The sequence below is a fragment of the Battus philenor genome, unplaced genomic scaffold (assembly GCF_028537555.1).
Source record: "Battus philenor isolate CCGP_79_NKW_IND1 unplaced genomic scaffold, ilBatPhil1.0.hap1 SCAF_14, whole genome shotgun sequence".
NCBI lineage: Eukaryota > Metazoa > Arthropoda > Insecta > Lepidoptera > Papilionidae > Battus > Battus philenor.
In genome coordinates, this window is record NW_027181676.1 from 14523361 (window position 1) to 14547756 (window position 24396).

General features: G+C 35.9%; 1 protein-coding gene across 1 annotated transcript in view; it reads right to left on the reverse strand.

The window, feature by feature from the left end:
- LOC137933705 (uncharacterized) overlaps positions 1-24396 on the reverse strand; it is a 239088-nt gene that overhangs the window by 117102 nt on the left and 97590 nt on the right. Inside the window, exon 2 of the mRNA XM_068777729.1 lies at positions 21557-21930. Within this exon, the coding sequence (XP_068633830.1) occupies positions 21557-21894 (338 nt within the window). The 5' untranslated portion in view covers positions 21895-21930. The remainder of the gene's footprint in view (positions 1-21556; positions 21931-24396) is intronic.

Genomic DNA, 24396 nt, shown 5'->3' on the forward strand with positions numbered 1-24396 from the left:
AATCAATAAAATGGTTGGACCAGTGTGTCCTGTCAAAATCGGACCAACGGTCCAACTGATGCAATAAGGAGTTACAATAACTAGGTACTAAATAGGTATGTAACAATAAAAAAATGTTGTCAAATCATGGCGTACAAAGTCGCGGGCACAGCTAGTATATTTAATATAAAATAATAAAATTGACTTCGCTTTACGTTGAACTAGCGTCCGATTGGTGTAATAATTGTTTAACATATTAGTAAGGATACGCCAAGTTTTAAACGCTATGTTGCATGCTAACCAAGTTAGGTAAAACATTGAAAATAACAAAAGAAAGAAAAGGACCAATATTTAGCCAACTCCGCACATGCAGTGGTAGTCGTGCAACAAAGTGCACCGCCCGCCAGCCCGCTGATAAATGCGTATGCGGCAAACAATGCGAATTACACAACTGCCACCGTTAATTCACTCAACACGTGTTTCACCCCTCCACGGGGCATCTTCAGGAGTTATGTTACACCGATTAGTGTCAAACACAGTCAATAACAAAAGAAAAAGAACTTTTATTTTAAAAAAAATGTTTTATGGAATGCGTTAATATTAATTAATCCTATTTATATTGACAGTTATATAAGTTTTTTTTTAATTATTAAATTAACCAAAACACATTTGATCATGTGTATATAGCTTTAAAATAGTCGCATTCAATTGTGTATACCCCGCTTAACTAAGCGCGACGTCCGCACTGGCCCAGATGCAACGAAATCTTTCGGGCTCTTTGATGGCCTCTAACTAATCAGGCCGCCGGCGTCTTTGTGGCGCAGCTCGGGCGCAGCCCTGCCCTCCCTGCCTCCCACTCCTCCCGCTTGCCCTCTCAACACTCCGACTGTTTTAGAAGAGTTTACGACTTTTAAAAATAAATTAACACACCGCTTGAGCTGTAACAGTTGTCATCCATAAGCGAAAAAGACACCAAACAGTCATTCATCACCCTCTGCAGAAATATCGTAAATACTACTATAGAAAGAAATAAAACGTAAACATTGCAAATAAATAGATAATGAAGACATAATAAGAGCAAAATAATATACAGTACTGTGATATAAAATAATTATAGAATTTAAGCAATAAAAATGTGATATAAAATAACAATGTAATTATGAAAATGTAAAAGGAAAATAGAGATAGAAAGACAGCAGAATTGTGGCATGAAAGAATAGACCGAAAGACAATGTGAAGTATGAAAGAAGAGAAAGTGAATAATAAAAAAATTATGTGAATAATTAAAATTGCCCGTAAAGTCCTTGTCCCACAAGAGATAGGGGGTACGAGAGGCCCCCAATAGCGGGGGCCATTAAAAAAAAAACAGTTGTCATCCGTCATTAGTAAAGCAATATAGGTTTAGTAAATAAGAAAAGATAGTAAAACAGCTATGATTATATGAAAGTAAAACTAGAAATTTGTGTCAAAGTAATGATAATGTAACAAAAGAAAGAAGGAAGGAAGTAGAATTTGAATGTGAAGACAGATAGAGAGTGGGGAAGAAGAAAGAAAGTGAAACAAAAGAATAAGATTGAAAAATACTTAACTAAAGTCACATGGCAGAGAGGAAAGGCAAGTCCCCAAAAAGTTTAACCACAAAATAAAATTGTCGCATTGGTATGTCTATTCCGACAGGAATGTATATCACAATTTTTCTCTCATATTTGTATTTATTTAGAATCAAAATTGGTTGTACCATTAACAACGGGGTATATTTTTTATTTTACAATAAAACTTCCTTCAAGAAATAAAATTATTAATATTATTCAACAAAAAACGAATTTATTTGTAAATCTAATATTTTTAAGGTAGTTCTTCTTTGAAAAGCCGGCGAGAAACATTACAGTTGCTCTTAAATATTGTTTTGGAATGAGGCCACGACAATAATTAGCTTTCTGAGTGAGCATCAACTTTTAATTCCACGCATTAACAATAGTATAGTATAGTATTCTTGGGTACAATAATATACTTTTTTCAATAATAAGTTTATAATATTGACTTTAAATTGCTCCAGTTTTAAAATATCGTTAATAAAGTAATTGAACAATTAATTTCAAAAGCTGTATGATTTTTTAAAGCAACCAGACTGATTGATGACCAGCTCTGATGCCGGAGTAAATGGAGAAGTATGATCTATGTCCTCTGGAAGTAATGTATAGAAGGCATGGGAAAAGACAATGTGCTTCTAGAAAATTCTGATGGTGTAAGGAAAACATGGAAAGAAGAATATATACATATATATAAATAAACACTGGACTACACTTACAAAAATCTGAAGTTAAATACGAAAAAATCGACATCTTGTCCCTTCCTTTTTAAACGGTTTTATTTAGTTCGACCCGTACGGAATTTATTTGGGTCAAAATTAGAAATTAAAATTTAAGCACCTTCCCGTTGTCAGATTGATCTGAAATTTGGTACACACATTTAATTTAGATGACAATACAATATAATAAAATCAATAACATTATAAATCTAAGATGGCCGCAGATACAAAATGGCGGATTACATATTTTTCCTTAACCCCCTCAATATGGGTATCAAATGAAAGGGCTACACTAGTAAAACACGATGATTATGTCAAAATTTAAAATTCAAGATGGACGCCGTTCCAATATGACGGACTAGGTACATATTTTTCCACAACCACCACAATATGGGTATCGAAAAACCGTTTAACTTAAAAGTGTTTTTAATGTATTTATTTATTTTATTATTGTATTTATTAAATACAGTTATACTGGTGTTAATCTCAATCTGATTTCATTTACAATGTCGTATAATCATTTCAGCTGTAAGACGTCCACAGCTGGGTATAGGCCACCCCATAGATTCCCTTTCGCTGTATATGGCTAGAACAACAGCATTATCCTATTGATTCGCTGTACATGGTCACACATCTCTAGTGAAAACGCAGCTTAAATCTGTTTATCTGGCCAGTGAATATGACACAAACAGATGTATTAGATACATCACGAATTATTGACCTCTTTTGACCGCATGCGATATATCTCGGCGTCAACAGCAGCTATTTCGACAACTAATCATCTGGATTAACATATATTTAACATTTATACCCTTAGATGTATTGCATCTGACTAGTTGAAAATCTCCAAACAAGATACTGTTAAATTAAAATAATATACACCAATACCTCGCTTTGCGTCGTTTCGTTTTGCGTTTTTTCGAAGTTGCGTCGCTGCTTAATTAGTACTAATTTTCACTGTGCGTCGTTAGATTTAAGCGGTTGCGTTGTTTTGGGTTCGAGACTTTAATATTTTTTTTAATTTTCGTTTTTTTTCCAAAAGATGGCAACACTTTTGTTCTAATTGCTCCATGCCATCAAAACTCGGGTATTCCCGTAACTGAAAATCAACGCAATTTAGATACAATTTTATTTTCACTTTGTTATGCTAATTTTAGAGTTCAGTATCAATTACGTAGTGTGTTGTGTTTTTTTTTAAAGAGAATAATAAATTCATATAAATTTTTACGTATTGTTTCTGCTTACAAAAAAGGTAAATAATTTTCCAATTTATTTATTGGCAGATTTATATCATTTTTGTTTTTAAATGTTTACTTTGTTCAATTTTCTTTTTAAAAAGTAGTATTTTCGTAACCCTTGGAACCTATCTTCGATCTTTACATGGTTTGCTATAGAAAATCTTAATTCACTTTGCGGCGTTTCAATTTGCATCGTGTTTTTTTTTTGGAACGTAACCACGACGAAAAGTGAGGTTAGGTTAGGTTAGGTTAGTATACTTTATTTTGGGTCATAGAGAAAAATTATTAACAGTAAAATAAATATACTAGTCTGTGGTAATTATTATGTGTTTCCAGTAATATCACATCACCTTAGTCCCGTTGACGCCAAAGTACCAGTTACTTTGTAGCTTTGTTTGTATTTGTTACTGGCACTCAAAGGTGTTCAGTATTTTTTTTTAAATCGAATGTTGATTCAGTTTTATAAGCACGTCACGATAGCAAAACAAAGTGTCGCCCCAGCAATAAGCTCTCGGAAAAGCACGGAGCGTAGAGCTTTTACATGCAACTAAGGAAAAATAAAATCCGTTCGTACAAACTGTGAACATTTTTCAATCTTTATCCCGTATTTTGACGTAGCATTTCGAAAGGTCTTTCATTTTTTGTACCCGCCTAAGGGTTACCTGTAAGCGAATGGTAGCTGAATGAAACATTTTTAACAAGTGTAAATGTATATTTATATTTAATTTAGAACTTTGTTTTTAACAAACTCTGTGTTTGGCACTAATCGGAGTAACATAACTTCTGAAGATGCCCCGTGGAGAAGTGAAACACGTGTTGAGTAATTTGGTGGTGGCGGTTATGTGATTCGCATTGTTTGCTGCATACGCATTTATCAGCGGGCTGGCGGGCGGTGCACTTTATTGCACGACTACCACTGTATGTGCGGAAGTGGCTAAATATTGGTTCTTTTCTTAATCATCACGATAATCGCTCATTACGCTTTTCAACAGGATAGGTAGAAAGCTACTTCCATCCGGCGTTTGTCCACTGGACTTCCTATTCTGGGCTTGCCTGTTCGTGGCTTCCACTCCAGGACCCTAACGCCTCTAAAGTCATCTCTTATGCCCACTGTAGTCCATCCACTGGACTATGTTGACTAGTTTCTTCCGTCTACGGATATCCTCATTTATAATTTGATCTCATAGAGGAATCTCTAGCGTGGGTTTTCCATGGACTGTGAGCTTTCAAAGGGCTTTAATTGAAAGGCCACGTTACTGTACCATAAGTTATTACTGGAAACACACATTAGAGTCACAGACTTTCGTCGAAGGATATTGGACCAGAAAGTAGTATGTAGTTTCTTGAATGACGCCTTTCCGATTTGGACTCTTTCTCAAATTTGGACTTACCTCGTTTAACTGTTTGCCCACCTTCTCTTGCTTCTTTTCAGATTGTAAACGTCTATTATAAGGCCACGATGACATGTCCTGCGCAACCTACATCCTGCGACTTACCGTCACCTTAAATATGTCGTCGATCTACCTTTTGGGGGATGTACCCACTACTTTTTGGCCAAAGGCTCCATCACTAACTTAACATATTACAAATAAAAAATATTGATATGCTTAGTGGCCAGTAATATTGATAATAATTTTATTAACCCTTTTCTTGATAATGTATCTGTAGAGATACATCAGAATTAAAAAAAAATAGTGGCATCAATTTTGAACGCAAAGTAATCATTTGTATGTGAATGTTTAGGTAATTTCCTAATTTTCGAACGCTTGTTCAGTTTTTTCTGTTGGCATCCTTGGGTCTTAAAAGTCAAGCGGTATGAATATTAATGTAATATTAAAAAAACTGCCAAGTTAAAGGTTAATCAAGTACTTTTCTATTGCATTGAACGGATCGCGCCAATTCTAGCAGTTCCGATTTTCCGTCATTTTTATTTTTGAATATTCCTTATTAACACCACGTTTAACACTGTTTTATTAATAATTTTGTATGTTTGTGAGGACAAGCAAAAAATGTTTTAGATCTTTTGTCACGCAACCGTAAAAATAATAATTTTAACAAAAATTTCTCGATAAGGATCCTGAGCAACCACGCTGCACTGTTCCACGCTGTAATACCCTTGAACCAGGTTTACAAATGCGCAGCGAACCCAGGGAGAGCAGAAATAAGAAGTAGAGACAAGATGTCTAGCTACGACCTTGATAGAGGAGTACGTCGCGATCCTAGTACCCCATCAAAATATAGAAGATCTACATCGAAGAGGCTTTAATCTGTAGATAAGGCTAAATAATCTTGTCCTGAAAGCCATTTTGTCCAGAAAATTTCCGACATCCGAAATTTATAAGGAACAAAATATAGATGCATGAGCTAACGCCATCTATCGTGGCAGCCGGGTACAAGCCGGCTGTGAGTGAAGATAGCTACAAGTCATCTGCCACACGTGCGGTTCGCGACGAACTTCACTCCTCTCACTTTTTCTCCATGTATCTCCATTGTTTCGAACGTCACATTCTACGTACTTGAGATTGGCAATACGTGCTCTCATTACATTTTATTGCTAATTTTTAATTCATTTTAATAAAAAGTTCTTGTTGAATTTTTAATAACACCAATCATTGAAGACGATCTCTAGTTATTCTACCACTTGCAGGATAATTAGGCCAGAGATAAACCAAATAGATAAAGTCTTGGTAACACAGTTCTTAAAGAGCGAAAGGTCCTGACCAGGAATTGTCTATGCAATGGTATTATACAGATATGTTTTGACAAAAGCATTTATCAATCTGCTATATATTAGGGGGACAGGAAAGTAATGTAGCTTTCTTAAGTTTAATTCACACGACTACATTTTTAACAAGTTTTTATTTCTGATCAACAATATATTCACCTTCGTTATCAACAACCTTTCGCTATCTTCTATACAAATCAATGCCGGAGCGGTAACAGATCAATCGGTTTTTCTGTAAAATATGCCGACAGAAATGACATTACTCTCCGGTTCCCCTAACACATACAATCACTTTTGGCGAAAGAATCGGTTTTTGATGCTTGAATTTTAGATTCATTGAACTCTTGTAGAGATGATGGGATCCGCAGTCAAACATTTGCCAGTTGATTGCCAAGAAGTGGCATCCATGGCACAACAGACGACAACAAGGTACTAGACACCATGAATAGGCAAGTTGAAATGTTGAACAGACAAACTTGAAGAACTTGAAAAGCCGCAATGTGGCTGGCAAGGGAGATGCGTCTAAATCAGGGCTTCTTAAACTATGGGTCGCGACCCCAAATGGGGTCTTCTTCTTCTTGTTATCTTCTTCTTCCTTCGCTTTTCCCTTTATTTGGGGTCGGGTCTCCTTATCAATTTGCGCCAGGCCACTCTATCCTGGGTTGTCCCTGCATCAAGTTGAAGGGTTTCCAGTTCCTTTCTGATATTAGACCACCACGTAGCTTTTGGACGCCCTCTCCTTCTTGGGAATTCTGGGAGGCTTAAGGCAGTTTTTACCACGTGGTCATCTGACCCCAAATGGGGTCGCGAAACAAAATTCTGGGGTCGGGAGATTTTAATGTCAAATATTTATAAATACCATTTTACTACTATTTGAAAATATTCGAGCGAATTGAGACGGTCGAATTCACTTTTATTTTTGAAACTGTAATAAATTCAATATTATAACATTTTGTGCGATTTTTAATTTTAGATTTTTGTATGTTACAAAACGAATTCTAAAACTATATATTTTCATGTGTATATAGTATATTGCTACCTTATAAGTAAATCATCAAAAAATATTGATTTTATTCCCCTTTAATATTTGTATGGGGTCGTCAAGAAACTCGCAATCATAAATGGGGTCGTGAATGACAAAAGTTTAAGAAGCCCTGGTCTAAATGATTGTGAGAATACTATTTACATTAAATTTAATTTTCATTGCAGTGCTAAAACATTTACCATTTAAAATGTCCGACAGACATTGTATATTATATGTGAATTAATTTTGATCTAACGCTGTGATAATATATTTTTATTTCTTTTATTTTATATAGATAAATAGTGTAAACTTTACTTCAACATAAAATATCTTCTTCTTCTTCTTCTTCCTTCCCTTTTCCCTTTATTTGGGGTTGGGTCTCCTTATCAATTTGCGCCAGGCCACTCTATCCTGGGTTGTCCCTGCATCAAGTTGAAGGGTTTCCAGTTCCTTTCTGATATTAGACCACCACGTAGCTTTTGGACGCCCTCTCCCTCTTGGGAATTCTGAGAGGCTTAAGGCAGTTTTTACCACGTGGTTATCTGGTTTCCGTTGAATGTGGCCATACCATCGTAATCTTTTTTCCTGTAATTTGCTGGGGATCGGACTTTACTTCAACATAAAATATATATATATATATATATATATATATATATATATATATATATATATATATATATATATATATATATATATATATATATATATATGAATATGAAACCATTTATCCGACATATAATATAGAGTTGTTAACAAAATTGATTTTAAATGAATTCATGTCGCGCAAACTATATCAAGTGTACTCGACGGGAATTCGAAATGCGGACAATAGCATCACCCCACCTGCTCCCCACCCACACCCCCACCAGCCCCCACCACCTCGCTCAGCGAGTACTTAATTAAACTTTGAAATTAAGTTCAATTTACATACGTACGGATCATGTCAAATAGTTTCAAATTGGCGATAATCACTTAAATGGTTTTCATGTCTGAAAATTATTTTTGTTATTAAAAATGGAATAGAAAAGATTGACGACTTTGCCTCGAATACAGGACGATTTGCAGTCAATGGTTACAGAAGTAATCGTTTTTAAAATTCGAATTACTGCATATTGAAACTAATTATTGTTTATTATCTGTTCCTGCATATTTTGTTTGCATGGACTTTGGTTGCAGACTAAAATTTATTCAAATTATTAACCATTTTGTTATCGAAATATCAAATAAGTTTAACCTTCGAAACCTCAGACTTGCTAAATATGTTTGAGTATATGAAAATCACACATTCGAGTGTTTGACAAAAACGTTTAGTAATGTTAAAATATAATTATCTGTTTATGATTAACACGTCGTTACTTTCAATACAAGGTAATATAAGCAAATCCATCGAACTTTTACTGTATTTTAAACATTAGAATTAACCCTTAATAACCTAGAGTTTCAATTTTGATGCCAATCTTTTAAACCGAATGTTCACATTACTATCATTTTTTTATAGGTTGGCTGTACGTATTTTACTGTTGTATAATATTCTTTCCAACGAAATTAAAAAAAAAATCTATTTTTCCCTTTAACTAGACCCTCAAGCAAACACAGTAAGATTAAAAAAAATTACTTTCGTAAATCAGGCTACTAAGGGTTAAGTGTCGAACGAATATAATCTCGAGTGAGACAGATAGCGCATAATTTGAATTAAGATGTTCATAGTAAATCCATATATATTTTTATGTCATCTCATTCCCAAACGTCTGTAGTTGACACGCTTGATGTTACAAAAATTGGCGCAAATTCGTGCGTTTTCCGACAGATAATACACTTTAAGCGAAGAGAGATCAGCTGTCTTATTGAAAGACGAGACATTTCGAATAAGATCGAAAGTTCAACAGGATATTGCAGATAAAAAAATATTCTGTGACAATTAATGTAAATAATTGTGATCTAAGAATGTCAATGAAGGAAGGAGATGCAAGAAATAATATGTGAAGTCTAAAATGAATCAATAAAAGATAATGTGAATATTTAATGGAATCAGGCGTCACCTTGCGGAAGTCCATCCTAAGTAAGAAAAGGACATGTGTTGAGTGGTTTAACGGTGGCAGTTGTGTAACTAGCATTGTTTGCCGCATACGCATTTATCAGCGGGCTGGCGGGCGGTGCACTTTGTTGCACGACTACCATTGCATGTGCGGAAGTGGCTAAATATTGGTCCTTTTTTTACTTAGGATGGACTTCCGCAAGGTAACGCCTGATTCCATTGAAAAATACTAATATAAAATAATTTCAACGAGGCTAATAAATACGTTGTCATTATTAAAGATGTTTTTAAAATGAAAATAACCAACTTATTTCCTTTAATTTATTTTTAAACTATGCTTTGTTAATTTAGGACAGTTAAAATACTCTTTATTTATAAAAGGTTCGTGTTAATTAACAAAGACTTCACTAAATCAACCCGCTCCGTTCTAAGAAAGGTGCCGGTTCACGAAAAGGACGATAAATATAATAGAGCATGTACTCAGTTGACTGATCCTGGCACCTAGCCGCCAGAGTTACAGCCAATTAGTTGCCAACATGAATATAGAGTCACTGGAAGTGTCATTGCCAAAGAAATAATAACAGATTATAAATAAACAAGCCTGTCAAATGTTTTAAATCACTGGTAAAAATCGTCGTATCTAATATTGTTTTGTAAAGTCTTTTTTTTATATTCCCCGCTGTTGGGGGGCCTCTCGTACCCCTATTTATGGTGGGACAGGGACTTTATTAACAATTTATTTTTTCACATAATTTTTTAATTTCTCTCTCCTCTTTCATACTTTACTTTCTCTTTCGGTCTATTATCTATTTTTCATGTTACATTTCTGCTTTCTTACCCTTTTGCTCTGTTCATCTATCATTCATTCCCTTTTTCTTTTTACATTTTCAATTTACATTTTTATTACTTATATCCTATAATTATTTTCTATCACAATTTTATGTATCACTTTGGTTCTATTTTATCATTTTTTATCTATTTATCTATTTATTTACTGTGTTTGCTTTTTGTTCATTTCAATGGCACTTTTTGCATATTGTAAAGTTTAGTCATTGTGATCTTTGGAAGCATATATCCCTTGCAATTGACGTCTATTGCCTGAGATGATAGGGGTGGATAATAAAGTTCACTTTTTTATGTAACTACTTGCAACCGAACAGTCTAGAATCATTTTATATAATAATGACTTTAGAGGTCCGTAATACAAAGCGTGGATGCCACATCTAATGCCAGCTTGGAGGTCGCACAACAAATTCGCACAACATCAACACTACACAGCTCTACTCGGATAGAGCGGTTTACTACGTGCGAACGTCATCGTACAACTGGAATGCGTCTGTCCAGCTTCTGTTTTATATTTAAGTTCACGGGCCCTTCCGCTCCGTGAACTCAGTTCTGATGAAGCTGTAAAAGCCTCTGGAGTAATATCATCAACTTCAATCGAAACCAAGTAAATACAAGATATGTTCACAAGTCATATCTTGAGAGAGGTGAAGTACAGATTTGTCGCCTTATTTTTTTCATAGCGACATCTCAAAAGCACTCTTATATATCTTTCAACAACAACTGTGTTTTTAAAAAACCGTCATTGTTTTCTAGAATGTTCCAGAGTTAATTTACAATTAGAAAACGTTCGAAATTAATTAAATAACTAATGTAGCTGTCAGTTTATTCCTATCCTTTCCCAACTCACGCAGCAATACAACGAGTGAACAAGACAAAAAATAAGATATGCGCCGTGTAGTGGCAACATTGAACAAATTTTCTTTCATCTACCATTGTTCACTAACCTTAATACGAACAACTATTTTATTGGATGCACTTTGGAGAGTGCTCGAAGGCTCTTTTCGAACTGATTGAGCCATCGCCATTTCTTTATCAGACTACTAGGCGCAGGTAAAAGTTTCATCCATACGTTGTTGACATACCCAAAAGTCGAATTAAACAGTTTGACAGCTCGTTTTTGGTGAGAGTCGCCATAACTTAAACATACTAAATATGATTAGCCAAGTTTAACAGCATACTAACGCCATTTATTGTCGAAAAGATTAAACTAAGGGATTCTTCCTAGGGCTGGTAAGTCTTGGAATGACAATAATAAGTCCGAAGTAGAAGTGTGTATATTCAACAAACTTTGGCCATATTTATATCGATTTAAAACTGTAAATAAGTCGAGGGGTATTGTAGAGCGCCCTCTTTCGCCCGATGTACATAAGCAATTATATTTCAGTGGAATTCCCCTTTTCAATGCACGCTACAAAATATTTATTATTTAATTACGTAATTATGTATTAAAAATCTAATTTTCGAATACGGCCCCTACAAGTGGACCGTAAAAGGATATTGGCCAACCCAACCGCGCCCGTCTCCTGTTACTTCCAGCGCAACAACATCTGCGGTCGCGTATCGTTTTCCAGCCGGGAACAAAGGCGTTTGTTCGGGGCCGTGGTCATATGGCCGACTAATGAACGGCCAATTTTAATGTAGCCTGAAAATATTTTTGTGATCCTATATATTTTTTTCCCACAGTTGGGCTTCGCGTAAAACCCTCTCTCCGTGTGTGTCGTACGAGACGACGGTGTGATCAGTTTCCAGAGGATGGTCAGCGGCGTCCTTTGCATACCACAACACCACACTGCAATTTTCAATCCAAAACCCAAATGTAACGATAATGGTATATCTTCAAGGATGGATCACCAAAAAAAGCAGCACCTAGTCCCCTGCAGCTCTGTTTCTGGTCAGAGCGACAAGAGAGGCTTTGCGGTCAATTCAGAGGCCCGACTACCATTACCACCGACGGTAGAGACGGAAGCCTTTTGGCGTTGATCTCAAATGGCCTCAATCCAACTGCAACTAAACTGAACATTGTCCCAATGCCGCTCCAAGAGCATCGACTTTGAACACGCTTGGCGTATTTAACAAAGTAAAAACAAAACTTGTTAGTTAAAAAAATTCAGTGTAAAGTTTAATAAACAAAAGTAAATGAATAAATATTAAAAAGTATAAAAGTCGTTCCTTGGCGATGAATACAAAGTAAGGAAGATGACGTAAGAAAGAAAAATAAAGTATGAAAAGGAATAGAGAATAATGTTTTGGAAATACTTGTTTTTCCCAATTAATCATAAAGGATTGGCGCCGAAATCAAATATACTTACATTAATATATTAATTAGTATACTGTAATTAATACTGTGCGTTGACAAGTCAAGACGAAATCTGACAGCCCTGTCAGGGTTGCCAGTATATTATAATAGTTGCGTTCAGAAAAACGCCACAATGCGATGAATAAAAGAAAGATAAGTAGAAAATGTGAAAAATAAAAGATGAGGATCAAAATAATAAAGTCCGTGGAAAAATTATTGAGAATATATTGTCATTAGTTCTCTGTGTAGAATAGGACTCCCTGGTGAGGAAGACCAATGACTTGCAGTGAACGTCTGTTTACTTATGTGAAAAAATTTATGTTTTTTCACACTTCATTTACGGGGATTACCCGTCACAGTTATTGTTAGCCCTCGTCATACAAACATTTTTACGAAACTTCCAGTTCTCTTGGTTTCGGTAGAAGTTGATGTTGTTAGCCCGGAGGCTTTCACAGCTTCATCAGAACTGAGTTCACGGAGCGGAAGGGTTCGTGAACTTAAAAATAAAACAGAAGTTGGACAGACGCGTTCCAGTTGTACGATGACGTTCGCACGTAGTAAACCGCTCTACCCGAGTAGAGCTGTGTAGTGTTGATGTTGTGTATGATTGGAACGGTAGCGTGGATCACAGGAGAGCCAAGAAGAGATTGGGATCCGACCTCGATTCGCCCTTCGCGGTTAGGAAACAGCCGACCTCTAAGAACGGGTGTTGTGGTGTGGTGAGTAGTGTTTGGTTTTATTGTAAACGACGAGATATCCTGTGCGCATGTCGAGTGTCGCAGGTGAAATGGTCGCTGGTGATGTGTAGTTAGCGCTTGCAGTGTTGTAAGTATCTGCGGAGGGTGTGGTGTGGTGCGTGTTCTGTGGGAACCCTGTGATGGGCGTGAAGAGTAGGTCTTTGGGGCGTCTCTTGGTCTTTGAGACACGGGGGAAACAGTGACAAGCTCTGGCTATGAAAGGGTTTGGTGGGTAAGAAGAGACCGTCTCAAACTAAGATCCTTAAAGAATACTTGGATAAGCAGTCTTACCCATCTAAAAAGACAACTAGTTTTCAAAGTGTCAAGGACTCTGTGTTTGGCACTAATCTCCTGAAGAGTTATGTTACACCGATTAGATGCCCCGTGGAGGGGTGAAACACGTGTTGAGTAATTTGGCGGTGGCGGTTGTGTGATTCGCATTGTTTGCCTCATACGCATTTATCAGCGGGCTGGCGGGCGGTGCATTTTATTGCATGACTACCACTGCATGTGCGGAGGTGGCTAAATATTGGTCCTTTTTTTACTTAGGATGGTCTTCTGTAACGCCTGATTCCATTAAATATTCAAAGTATCATTTGAAATAACTCCGATACAAAATATTACCATTAGAATTCAGTATTAAAGTCAGAATTTCGGCAGATACGATAGACCCAAGCGGAAAGATACGGTCGGCTCTCAATAATTAAATTGGCCCGACGGACACAAACGCACGCGCCACTTGTCGCTGCATTATATCCAACTCATCAAGCATGAAATTTGTGCTGCCCTGCATCAATTTATATGCATATATATGTAACCACGTTATTAGCATTAATTGTAATATATTGACATAATATCTAAAAATATACATAGGGTGTTAAAACAGCTCTATATATTTAAAGCTTTCATGCTTTTACACCACAGGCTAAATACGTTTGGTAATTAGCGCTGTTAGCCTTTCTAGCTTTTATAGCTTCTTTGGACTCAAAGCTCGCAGATGAGATATCCGTATGTTAATAAATAGAATCATAAAAACAAATATCTACGTCATATGTGACGTATGACGTGTTGTATTAACTCTATGTATATATTTGGTGTCGGAGACAGGTGTGAACATTTTTTATGAAGACATTTATCTGAATGGATATCAAATTTGGGAGAGGATTGTTTAGAAAACAGAGTCACTTGTCGTTCGCGCACCGAGAGGCTTGAACGGGCGTTGTGACATTTTAAACCTATTTTTTTTTAATGGAATCAGGCGTTATCTTGCGGAAGTCCATCCTAAGTAAAAAAAGGACCAAGGGAGACTCTGTGTTTTTCACTAATCGGTGTATAACTCCTGAAGATGCCCCGTGGAGGGTTGAAACACGTGTTGAGTGATTTGGCGAAGGCGGTTGTGTGATTCGCGTTGTTTGCCGCATACGCATTTATCAGCGGGCTGGCGGGCGGTGCACTTTATTGCACGACTACCACTGCATGTGCGGAAGTGGCTAAATATTGGTCCTTTTCTTACTTATTTTAGATCAATATCATTTAGTACGTAGTCTTCAGGGAAAGATAGTTATCAATAATTAATTTTAATATGTATTAATCACAGTTTTAAAATAGTTTTTTCTTACTGTACCATCATTACGTTATTCATTATTTCTGAAACTAATGAATTCTTCATAGATATCCATATATTAATTAATAGCAAATGAGGCATACAATCATCTCTATATAATATATTACAAATACAACATTCAATGACACTGTAAAAGATTTAATTTTCGATAATGCTTGTTGTATGCGGGTAGCGCCAAACAGGTCATCAAAGCCATCTTTGGGGGAGAACTTTGCCCTGCAGTGGGCATCTATCTGATATGATGATGATAAAATATTTTAAAATTAAAAGCCTTCTTCAATAGAATAAATAAATAGTTAAAAAACATCTGAACATAAACGATCTCGTAACATGAGAAGTAAAACAAATGTATTTTTTATTGCGTTCGACACAAGCTTTTCCATCCATTAACCTAAAAACTGTCACATCAGCGACATCTATACAAAGGTGAGAGAACTGCTAATGGAAGACCTCGCCTGAAGGCGTTCATTACTATGGAGTCGGACTCTGTAATAAACATGGGCTGGTAACAACTTTACATAACATTGTTAATGCATGTGTTTAAAAGCTCTTTCATTATCATTATTTTAGCTATAGAACGCCCACAGTTGGACCTAGACTTCTTGCATAGATTTCAAATAGGACCTGATGGAAGCGGCTTCCATCTAACGTCTAACCAGGTCATTTGCCCACCTTCCAAGCTGACGTCCCACAGGTGCTCTTGGTCCGTGGTTTCTCCTATAAAACCTTAAGGCTATAGCGGCCATCTAGAGACTATTTGTTTATTATAATTATTTCTACAGCATTATATCCTATGGATTGATACAACGATAGATGTCAAAAAGAGACTTCTTGAAAAAACGGTTTAAAGATATTAATATTCTTAATGTGACCTCAAAATATATTTTAGTATAATATTTCGGACGTTTACAATAATTATATTAAATTCAAAAGAATAGGAGGCGTTCATGGTTTATTTACAAGACACCGTGAAAAACTGTACCAAAATTTCGACTGAAAAAAATCTTTAATTAATTTATAATAAATTGAATGAAATAATTAAGAAAACTTCCCCTAAACATTATTGGATTGCCATTTATAAAATTTCAAATATACAAAAAGCTTATTATTCATTAAACGAACATTTGAATGAATAGAATCCTTGGCAGTGATGTTACATGATTTGTTTTATTTTTATTTATGCCAGTATTTTTCAACTTTATATGCCAATTCCTATGTCATATTATATACCACTATTCATATTAAAGCAAAAGGATTAAACTCGTGTCGAGTTCACTTTCAAATTTACCTGCTTAACAATCGAAACGAAAACCAGATGACAACGTGGTAAAAACTGCCTTAAGCCTCCCAGCATTCCCAAGAGGGAGAGGACGTTCAAAAGCTACGTGGTGGTCTAATATCAGAAAGGAACTGGAAACCCTTCAACTTGATGCAGAGACAACCCAGGATAGAGAGGCCTGGCGCAAATTGATAAGGAGACCCGACCCCAGATAAAGGGAAAAGGGAAGGAAGAAGAAGAAGAACAATCAATTGCCCTGCCGTGGGGCGTGGGCGTTGGAAAAAAATTATTTAGGCTATATCTGATAGAAAGTATATATAAATAAATCATTTTAGTAGAATTTTTAAATAAAACATTGGTTAGTTACTTCCGAAAATAACTTGAATAAAATCATTGTTGAAGCCTTGCAAACTGTGTCCACATTCGCTTCGTGAGTAACTTTAAACTATAGAATTGTGGGAAAATATTTTAGCATGGCGCCCGTCTAAAACAACATTCTAGAAACTATTTGCGCTTTATAATCAAATATGCTTCAAATTACAAATGCCGGCATTATGAATTTTAATTGAAAATTACATTATTTAAAAATGTACATGCTTATTTACTTGCTTATTCTCTATAGAAGTACGTGATGTCAGCCCGAAGGCTTTTACGGCTTCATCAGAGCTGAGTTAGCAATTTTTTTTTCAAATAATATCAATCTTACACTTTCAAATATACTCTTGTCAAGAAAAAGCTCTTTTTTAAATCATAACAAAAAGGCTGCTAATTCAAATTATGACATTACTTTTGCACCATCTGTTATATATAGGAAATAATTATTATAAAAAATCAATCTCAGCTATTTGTTTCTAATTTTATTGCATTTAAAATTTAAATCATGTGATTTACAATTACATTTTACAACAATTACATTTAACATTATTTCAAAGCACAAATGTTATATATATACTGAAATAATTTTTAATGTAGCAAAGTTGTATTTAGTTAGGATTGAAGTAGTTTATTTTACTCCTATGAAGACGGAAGTTATGAAAGGATGGAAGGTAAAACTTCTAAAAAATATAATAATTTAGATAAGTTTCATTTCAGAGAGGAGTAAATAAATAAATAATACAAAGGTAACCAAAATAGTGGTAATCTTTGGTATACGCCCATGTTCGCAGTGGTGAAATATCTACTATCACTGCATACAATGGAACTGATCACAATTCTGGCGCAAATGTCCACGTAGCACTATGGATCCTCAGAAAACCTATATTGGTTTAAACTCAAAGGGGATCCCCCAAACCTTACCCAATGGTGGACAAGACCGTGGCGCACACGATCATTGGGAAGATACAGAGTAAAGTGTGAGTTGGAAATTGGGAGAGAAATAGAGGGCGTTACTATCGCTCTCCTATTAGACGACGATGAGTGTCACCTACCATTTTTAAAGCATTACAAAGAAGCAGGATATACTCGGTCTTTATGGGATCGAATTAGCACAGCGAATTGGTGGGTTCAAGTGGCAGTAGACAAACGACGTGGCGTGCAAAACGGGTGGCCACTTAGGACTTAATTACGGAGCAAGCGCAACGTAAAATGTCTGCCCACAAGGTAGACGAAAGAACTTGTTAGATTCTGGACACATTAGAAACTGTTCTATTAGAAATCCGGGAAAGGTATATGTCCAGCTGTGGATGTCATATAAAATGATGATGAATCAAAAAAGAATTTATTTTTTTAGATTAAGAAAAATATTTTATTTTATCTGTGGTCCGTTCCTTGTGGTGCGTTCAATATAAGAACAAAGATTTCTTTGAACAGTGATTAAACTTCAAATCGAATCCGTGATTGCGGCTTAAAGATTAATTATAAAAGCCTCTCAGCCAGTGCAAATATTTTCCCGCCATTTTCAAACGTCGAACAAAATGGATTCCTTCATATTTCACGTTTGCGTTGCCGAAGCGGGCGCGGGATTCAATCCGCATCGCCTTTGTTGAAGCAGCAAAAGTTTCCATTACGGAAGCGAAACGGCATTTCGTTATTTATTGTGAGATCGACTAGAGATGGAACGTGCTCGGAATCGGTATTTTATAATTTACCTATACTTACGGTTGATACAGTTTATGATAGAAACGTTTCTTCCCACCGATGTTAGCTTATCTGTGCACAAGTATATTCGCTTTTCAAACCATTTATTTAAAAAAAGATTGACAGTTTTATTAACAAGAAATTTAAAAATTAATTAAATATAGTGACTTTAGATCGTCCACATGTAACATAGATTTTGAAAAGAACTGGTTTGAAAGCGGTCTGCTTCTAGAACCATCAGAATCTTTAATGGAATCAGGCGTTACCTCGCGGAAGTCCATCTTAAGTAAGAAAAGGACCAATATTTATCCACTTCCGCACATGCAATGGTTTCACTACTCTGTGTTTGGCACTAATCGGTGTAACATAACTCCTGAAGATGCCCCGTGGATGGGTGAAACACGTGTTGAGTAATTTGGCGGTGGCGGTTGTGTGATTCGCATTGTTTGCCGCATACGCATTTATCAGCGGGCTGGCGGGCGGTGCATTTTATTGCACGACTACCACTGCATGTGCGGAAGTGGCTAAATATTGGTCCTTTTCTTACTATCAGAATCTGTCTGTCCACATTGTACGCTAATGTCTTGCACTCCACCTGCTACAATGTGCTGTTGTTTTTTTTTAATCCAAAGTAGAAAAAAACTGTAATGTAAATTAAACGAAAGTAATGATAAGTAGCTCGAACAATTGCATGTTTGAAGTGACAGTGGGATGAGGACATCGCTCGTGCAACCGCTGGGCAATGTGGCAACCACGATTCGATAGACGCGGCGTGGGAATGCTTCCCATTGGTTGGACCGGCGGCCTATACCTTACAGTGGGTGTCCATCGACTGGAAAGCATAAGAAAACAATTGCCAAAAACTAAGTAATCTATCAGTGTTCTTGTATATATAAAATAGCGTATACAGTTTTATTCAATTATTTTTTTCAGTGACGTGAATGTGAATGTATTTAAAATACTAAAAAGAAAGATACAAAATATAACTTATTGTTAACTATCAAAAAGGTCGTTTTTAGTAGTACTTTTTTATAACCATTATCATACGTTATATTGTTTCTCTACAAGTTGCTAAAGCTACAAAAAGCTCGTTTTAAAATATCAAGAAAGCCTAACAGTTGAACATCAAAGCCTTCAAAATACACCTTCTTTTCACACTTAATGCATGCTAGCCCAGGGGGATGATAGCTGCAAAAAGTTTCATCGAAATTAAATCCGTAAAACAAAAGGGTCCGCGAATTAAAATTTACTAGTTATTCCAATTGAACGCTGATGATCAAATGAAGGTATTGGATTTAACGTGTGATGGCAGAGAGGAATACCCGTCGATCAAAGGTGATCCAGATCCAACCTTGGAGCATCTTTTTGCATGCGGTGGGGTGGAAAGCATTCCAAGCGACCAAGTTATTTATGAGAAGCTTTCTGTTTGTTCTTCTTCGCACGCGTGTTTGTCTTGTCTCGTGGATGGAGTCTTATACAAGCTGGACAGATGACTTTGTTAAGGTCATGTGGGATGCCTTTGCCCAACAGTGGGCATCCTATTGATGATTAATTATCCTAAAAACATTTTAATAAATCTGTTTTTGACTTATTTGTAAGTATCTCTTATATATAGTCAACTAATCGAAAGAATCCGTGACTTATGAATCGATGTAACGGGCAATAGTTTTTGTCGAGAGGAATTTATATTACAAAAGATGGCGGCCAACAAATATAACAGATGTCTTTTCATAACGGATTCGCAAACGGTATAGCGCGTTGATGTATAAAGATACGGCATGAACCATGAGTGACAATTTCAAGTGAAAATAATTTTTACATATTGTTACGTACTGTGGGTTCTGACTGGAAATGAAACACCACTGGTTCACAAGGAGTCCTTTATTCACAAATCAGATGGTCACCCTACTTTAACACAAAGTATACTTTTGCTTAGTCCAAACTACGCTTCCAAATTGCTAAAGAAATCACTGTCTAAATAACTTACCAAATAGTCACTTTGTGTCACTGATCGTAGATCTTAATCTTATAACTCGAAAAACAACACTGAACTGTCGTCATGGGGAGTACACTTATTTATACTACAGATAAGGTTCTAGTAAGTTCAAGATAGTACTCGGTTAGAATTTCCGAGAATCGTACACAAAAATTCATAAATAACTTTAAAGTCACGCGTGTTCGCGTCACTTCTTGATCCTAGGGTTCCGTGTTTATTGTTTAGAGGCTTCTGTTACTCGTGCTTTATAACAGTATATTTACAAAGACATTGACGTCAAATATATCTATATGTAAAACTATTTTAATTTCATATGAACCAGGAAGTATCTGTTATTCTTTTTAACCGGACTATCGCTGCTTCCCAAATGGCATATAAATATTCCGCGGTTTTCAGGTAGAAGGGTCGCAGAGGGCGCCTAACTTAAGACCTCTTAAAGTAAAGATGCTCCTGGTAAAATAGCTCGCGTGTTGGATCATGATGATGCACTTGATGAATGTATTTATGTTCCTGTGGCAGGGACATTGCATTTCGGGTGTAATTTTTTTTTAAGATTTTTTTCTTGATACTTTCTTTCCTCAGATGCTTCACAAAACCTTTCATTCTTTACGTTCTGAACTTCTTTCACGTATTGCCTTGCTTGGAATGTAGATGAGGGCATCTACATTCCTGGTTACATTTTGGTTCTTATAACAAAATATTTATACATTTTCTTTATTTACAGTTTTTATTTATACTCTGTATTTATATACCCATAATCATTGATAGTTGTTTTTACTCTTGTCGAGTGCTTGGTGCTAAAAGCAAACTATTCTGTTTTAATCATTCGTAGATTTTCACTAAAAGTCTGTAAGAGACTAAAAGGGCCAATAGGACGTGGACTTCTATGGGCAATAAATACTCCTTTACAATATGATCACAGATAATGTACAAAAAGGTTACATTGCATTTAAAAAACATGTCAATGTACGTTTGTGTTTCCACCTTTGAAATGATGTCCTTGAATAAATATGTATACGTACATATATATATGTTTACTCGCCAGTATAAATCGTATATATAAACGAATGTTTATCTGTATGTCCTTTATATAATAGTAAACTATTTATTTAATCATGTAATGATCTTTAGTAAAGTTATTGTGCATAAACCCGGGGAGGTTTCTAAGTTCTAGTTTTAGTTCATTAAATACATACATTAAAATTTAAATTATATCAAAAATGATTGCGGCTAAAATATTAATTTTAAAAGCTGGTACAAATATTTTCCTGCCATTTTTAAAAATCGAACACAATAGATTCCTTCAAGTTTCACGTTCACATTTCGAAGGTGAACTTTTCAATCCGCGTTGAATGGTGATGATGATGTCATATATGATATTCAATTCACTTACTTGCAATAATACAGCCTCCCATCTCTGCCGGTATGCACTGTCCATCCCTCTTTTAACTCAGCTTGAAGCTTCTGCAAGATCGCCTCATCCTGCACCGGCACCCTACCATGTTTTGGACTACCATCTCCCAGCCGTGGACTTCCGTACTTCGGACTAGCTCCGAGTTTGGGACTGTTAGATCCTAGCTTTGGGCTGTTGGAAGTGGAGGCGCAGTCGCTCAAGTTGGGACTGCCGAATCTGGTATTAAAGCTTGGACTGGGGGTAGAGGTAGTTTTGGGGTTTAGTTTGGGGCTGACCGCACCGCTGGGGCCGGGCGACGAGGCCTGCTGCAGCAGCATCGCTCACCCACGTCTCTGCACCATTTTATGGACTATCTGCAACCAAAGAAACACAAATATTACGAAAATACTTCCTATATGTTAGGTCATAATAAAGTACACTTTAGAAAAATGGTAAAAGTAGTAGTAGTGTAAGTATTCTTATATGTATGTATGTTTATATGTATATATTTGTGTACATACATATAAACTACCTAAAACTGCCTAAACTGCTCTCTCCTTTATGTGTCTCATCTCCATCCAAAGTTGTCTGGTAGAGATCGCCTCAAGCGATAGGACCGCCTCTTGTACCATATGAACTGTTTCTTTTTTCCCCTCTATTTATTTTCTATGGTGTACAAAAAATTGTTAATAAATAAAAAGTATAAATTAGGAATAAATGTTTTATATACTACAGATTTAGGCTTGCATTTGACAAACATATTACATATTGTATCTAAAGGCAGCGAAGCGTTTGGTTTTGTCATTACAAGTTTATATAACTTTAAGCAAGTAAAAACAATTAAAGATTTATATTTTTCTTTCGTAGAGTATCGTCGAAATTGTATCTCAGGTTCAGAATCCTAAGTACTATTGCTACGTAGCCAGGATCGAATGCACCCAACGCTGGTAAAACACGAAGAATTGGCATACACCATATATAATATTTAGTTATATATTTATATAAGGTGAACCGGGGAGTAATGTCGTTTCTGTCGACATATTATAGAAAAACCGATTGATTTGTTACCGCTCCGGCATTGAGTTGTATACCAGATGGCAAAAGGTTGTTGATAACGAGGGTGAATATATTGCTGATTAGAAATAAAAACTTGTTAAAAATGTAGTCGTGTGAATTTAACTTAAGAAAGCGACATTACTTTCCTGTCACCTTAATACATATCCAAGTTTTTCGGCAGACTAATCCTAATACACTCTCTCTAAGGGTCGCAGTATCTATCTAAATAACTCACAATAAGTTTTTTTTTTCTATTTTAATGCCCCCGTTATTAGGGGCCTTTTGTTCAGACGTTTTATTTTTGGGACGGGGATATATTTTACAATGATCCTTTTTCACAAACCTTCCTATTTTCACCATCTCTCTGTCTCTTTCTCTCTGTCTGTCTCTCTTTCTATCTCTCTGTCTCTGTGTCTTTCTCTCTCTGTGTTCCTGTCTCTGTCTCTGTGTGTGTGTCTCTCTACCTCTCTCTGTATGTCCCTGTCTGTCTGTCTCTCTCTGTGTGTGTCTCTGTCTGTCTCTCTCTCTGTGTGTCTCTCTATCTCTCTCTCTGTCCGTTTCCCTGTCTCTGTGTGTGTTTCTCCCTGTGTGTGTCTGTCTCTGCGTGTGTCTCTCTCTCTCTCTTTGTGTCTCTCATTCTTACAGCATTCATTTACATTACATTCACGCCTCCCATTCTTCGCCACAATTCTTGAAATTTAATTACTTATATTTCCAATTGATTACTTTAATTTTTTTTTTACACATATTATTTTTATTTAGTGTTATTTTATACAAAACCGTTATTTTTCTCACTTGCTCACCTTTTGTTGCGTGCTACGTGTAAGTTCAATGAAATAGTCGAGGGATTAAAATTTGACTTTTCAAATGTCATACCATACGCATTAAAGCGCAAATACATGAACGATTGAACATTTTTATTATATATATATATATATATATATATATACATACATATACATGTCCAAATCCAAAAATTGATCCAGACAGTTATATATGGTGTAACTGACATGATTTTGTTTTATATGCATCGATATAATGTAATTTAAACAAAAAAGAAATATTTAATTAAATTTAAATATGTAAAACTAAACAAAACTCATGTGTTATTGCAGTAAAATTTACACACGCAAAATGGAGTTTCCAAAAAAAATAATTCAAATATGCAGATATAGTCTGTGACAGTTCGCGGCAGAAACAGGCAACACAATAGGAATATGCATTAAGGCGATATAATGAAAACGGCGGTGAATTTTTTAAAAAGACGATTCAAAGGAACGGAGAAATGAAACGGCCTCGTTGGCGAACTCCGCAAAATGGCAGCGGCGATTAAAATTGGCCACAAAAAATAGCACGGGGAAAAATGCCATTCGAATTGTAGCGGCTGGAGGGGCTTTCCCGCTCAAATACGTTCCATTTTACTCTCGTGTATTTAAAAGATATTTAACAAGTTTTTTTTTTTAATATTTAATGTTCAAGGAAAGACTAATACTGTGACAATGTCCACGGCTGGAGATAGTCTTCCATCGTAGATTTTCCAGCTTCATCTAATGACGTTAAAAAGGCCATCAGTCCTTGAGGGTGGACATCCTAAGCTTCGCTTGCTGGTAGTGTCTGTTCCAAAGCCTGAAGGCCCCAGTTGCTATCTCTTCTACGCAGTATATCTTCTGACCACTGCCAATTTAGTTTGCCTTAGCTGAGACCACGTTGAGACAACGTTGCAGACAAATTAAGCTAATAATTACTTAACCCTTAATAGCCTGATTAACGAAAGTGATTTGTTT